General features: G+C 33.2%; 1 protein-coding gene across 1 annotated transcript; it reads left to right on the top strand.

Moving 5' to 3' along the window:
• Positions 1-569: 569 nt before the first annotated feature.
• LOC149752680 (uncharacterized) lies at positions 570-2,359 on the top strand. The gene is made up of 2 exons (XM_089925981.1): positions 570-664; positions 759-2,359. The coding sequence occupies exon 2, from the start codon at positions 1,097-1,099 to the stop codon at positions 2,357-2,359; it is 1,263 nt and encodes a 420-aa protein (XP_089782107.1). The 5' UTR covers positions 570-664; positions 759-1,096.
• Positions 2,360-4,037: the final 1,678 nt, after the last annotated feature.

Here is a 4,037-nt window from a genome sequence, read left to right as displayed (position 1 = left end):
AAGTTTGAGCTGACCCAAGGGAAGGAAGGCTGAATTTCAAGTTTCTGTGTTTTCTGAGAGGGTCGACCCAAGGAATGTTTGAGTCGACCCAAGTGAAGGTTGGGTCGACCCAAGGACAGGTTGAGCCGACCCAAACACGGGCTGAACATAACGGCTAGTTGTGCAGAAATGCTTTTTGGACTCCCAACGGCTATAAACGGCTAGTTTCTTCAATCCAACGGTCAGAAAGGACTATTTGGAGGTTGGAGAAGTATTTAAGAGGGAGTATTCATTAGAGGAAGCAAGCTTTTGGAAAAATACATCAAGTGCATTCAAGAGAGAACCCTAGCAAGGCAAGCTTCATCCAAGTGCTTCATTCAAGAATCAAAAGAAAGTGGTTGAGCAGATTCAAAGAGTCATCAAGAGCTCCATCCACCCTTGAAGAGTGAAGCCTCCTTGACAAAGAAGAGAGAAGTCACATCAAGCGATAAATATTCTCTAAACTCTTCTTTGTAGATTATATTGTTATATTTGCTCATCTAGGAGTTTAAATCTTCTTCCGTTGTTTATTAAACTACTTGTAAAGATTGGTTGGTTAGCCCGCAAAACCAACGGAATAGGTTGATTGGTGAACCCGGAAAACCAATTGTAAAGGTTCGTTGGTGAGCCCGTAAAACCAACATAGGTTGTTGGTAAGCCCGTAAAACCAACGTAGGTTGTTGGTGAACCCGTAAAACCAATTGTATAGGTTCGTTGATGAGCCCGTAAAACCAACATAGGTTTTTGGTGAACCCGGAAAACCAAAGTGTAAAGGTTTTTGGATTGTGAGCCCGAAAAACAATCCAACTGTAATCCGCGGGATTATAGTGAATTCCCAAGGGGTCGCTTGGGGAGTGGACGTAGGTGCTAAGGAGAGCACCGAACCACTATACTTCTTGTTGTTTGTATTGTGATTTGTTTGAGTTCACTAACTCATCATTTAACACAAGTAAGATAGTTAAAATTAAAAGAAACCAATTCACCCCCCCCTCTTGGCTTGTCACCTTGGGCAACAAGTGGTATCAGAGCAAGGTGCTCCAATAGTACTCATTGATCTCACAATCAAGAGTTAAAGATCATGACAACCCAAGTGGGATGTTCTATGAGTGAGGGGCAATCCACAAATAGACCACCTCTATTTAATGGCACAAACTACACATACTGGAAAGCTAGGATGAGGATATTCATTCAAGCTTTAGACTATGAATTATGGTACATTGTTACTAGAGGCCCTCACTCACTCTCTCACACTATTAATGAAAAAGACTTAGCACAATTGAATGCTAATGCTATGAACATACTATATTGTGCTATCCATGAAACTGAATTTAATAAAATCTCTGCATGCTTATCTGCTAAGGAAATCTGGAATACTTTAGAAAATATTTATGACAAAATTCAGATTAGCTCACATGTGCTTCAATTACACACTAACAGTGAGCCTGCAGAAAAAGATGTTGAATTTCCCAATCCGGAAGAAAGAACAACAAATGAAGAATTCGGTGATGAAAACAAGGACCCATACCCAAACACCGAAAAATTCAAAAGCTTCCTAAAGACAAAGAAGAAGAGGAAGCAAGAAGAAAGGAAGAAAGAGATAAAAAGCAAGAAAGCCTTAACCAAGGAAGAGTCAAGCAAGAAAATAAAAGTGAGGAGCAACAATAATGATACTAGCTCCAAAGAACTACAAGAGGTAACTAACTTATGCCTTATGGCACAAGAAGATAAGGTAAAATCTGAATCTGATTTCACACCTAATGAATTTCAGGAAGAATTCTCTTATGATGAACTATTAAATGCTTTTCATGATTTGTATGGTGAATGTAGAAAATTAGCTACAAAAAATAAAAATCTTAAAAAGCTAAATCTGGAAATGTCAGAAGAAAGAAATTCTTCTGCTGAAATGAAAGACAAATTAAATTCTGAGAATGAACGCTTAAGATTAAATTCGGAAGAATTGATTCAGAAAAATCAGAATTTAATTAAAGAAAATCAAAACTTAAGTGAAGAAGTTAACCAATTGAAATCTTTTATTAACAAATTCACTGTAAGTTCAGAAAGATTAAAAACGATGTTTGAAAGCCAACATGCTGTTTTTGATAAATCAAGACTTGGCTGGATTTCTTTGCTCAATAATAAACCCCTAAAGAAAAAGGTTATCAATTCGCCAAGCAAACCATCAAATAAGATAACTTATTTCAAACATAAAAAGATTGGGCATAAAAACTTTACCTATGGTTCTAATACGAATAAATCAAATGGTAAAGTTATTACGATTAAACAGATTTGGATTCCAAAAGGAACCATATGCACTAACCCTCAAGGACCCAAGCAAGCTTGAGTACCCAAAATGAAAATATGAGGGTGTAGATGTAGGTGTGCCAAGCTACCCATGGAATAAATGAAATTTTCATACAAATGGGTGCGTTGACACATAATTAAAAATAAGTCTCAATTTATTCATTAAATCTAGTATAAGGTTTAACATTCTACTTCATGTATTGAAATTATCTTTTTATGAAATTACGATACTCTCTGCATCAAAGTTTTTAAATGCCTCATATATTAAATCTTATCTCAACGATTTTAGCATGAAACTTTCTAGTGCTTGCATCATGATAAGAAAACAATGAATGGATATATATATATATAACCTTCTTCTTCAAGTTTACAAAATCTAAATTCCCTCTCTAGTATAAACACTTGATGCTGATTTCATACCTTCATGTTAAAACTTTATTGAGCATAATACTTATGAAATCTTATTTCATTATTTGTGAAGGTATGAGTATAATTTATCATTATATCACTCATTCCTTATGTGATTATTTGAAATATATTATGATTTACTCTATAAGTCGCATGTATGCATCATATGTTTCAATCATAAATGATTAATGTGTCGTGATCATAATGGGAATTCTACTAAAAAGTTTTATAACAATGGATTGTTTTTTCTTTATAAGTAATTCTCAAGACTATTCTAAAAATCTAAGATTAATAAATCTGATCTTTAAAGTGTTTCATTTAGTATAATCATTGTATCCTTGATTGAATGATTAATATCCTTACATAAAATTATCTCAAATTCTACTGATTAATGTTAACACGTCATGTTTAATCTGAGCATAAAAATATTCTAAAAGTATGAATATTAATTCCTTTGAACCATCTCCCATAAGTCAAATGTAAAATCTTAATTAATCTAAAAGAAAATTGCCTATCTCTCTGAAACAAGATTATTTGTATTGAAAGCTGAATCATAACCAGAATTTTGATAGAAACAACTGTTTAAGATAATTTGATTAAAACTTAGCTAGCACGTTTTATTGATAGTTATCTTAAGCAAATAGAATCTAAGCTAAATTGATTCTGAAAATAAGAAATTGATTTGACCTTGATGAATCTTCCTATTGCCTCACATGCTTGTTCTTGAACCATCTTGGTTAATGAAACTATCTCTTTAGTTCAAGTGACATGTGCTTGCTTATATTTAGACAATCTCTTGAGTAAAGTGACTCAATATTCAATTATTGTCATATCTTATGTTGAGTCATCTAGTTAAGAAATATATTGTATGAATGTTTTGTATCTTGAAGAAACTAATGACTTTCCTTCAAGAAAGAAAAAGATTTTGTTAATGATACAGGATTTATGAGCAAGAAATTTCAACTTGAAGGACACCTCGATGAAAGATACAATAAACATTCCCTTGCAAACAAAAAAAAAAGAAACTTTCTTCAGCCAAGGGTGTAAAGAAGCTAAAAGGTATTTGGCTTGAAGAATGCTAAATGCACTGGTAATCTAAACCCTTCTCCTGTGAGTTAGTTGAGCAAAATCAATAGTCTGAAATTATATGGTAGCATGATTAAACCTTTAATTGCTGATCATCTTGATATCATGCTTCATTCTCAAGCTAATGATAATTGTTTCATGGTTTGCTCAAACTAAAATATTTCTTTGCCTATATAATAACCATGAAATATACAAGTTTATGCTTAAAATTTTGATTTAAAATA

This window comes from Phoenix dactylifera, chromosome 10, assembly GCF_051530095.1.
Source record: "Phoenix dactylifera cultivar Ajwa chromosome 10, Ajwa_hap1_PhDact_Kaust_v1.1, whole genome shotgun sequence".
Taxonomy (NCBI): domain Eukaryota; kingdom Viridiplantae; phylum Streptophyta; class Magnoliopsida; order Arecales; family Arecaceae; genus Phoenix; species Phoenix dactylifera.
This window is presented reverse-complemented; position numbering and strand designations above follow the sequence as displayed.

What these genes read in the sequence shown, in the direction of transcription:
- LOC149752680 (XM_089925981.1), top strand. Translation starts at nt 1,097, where the DNA reads ATGACAACCCAAGTGGGATGTTCTATGAGTGAGGGGCAATCCACAAAT.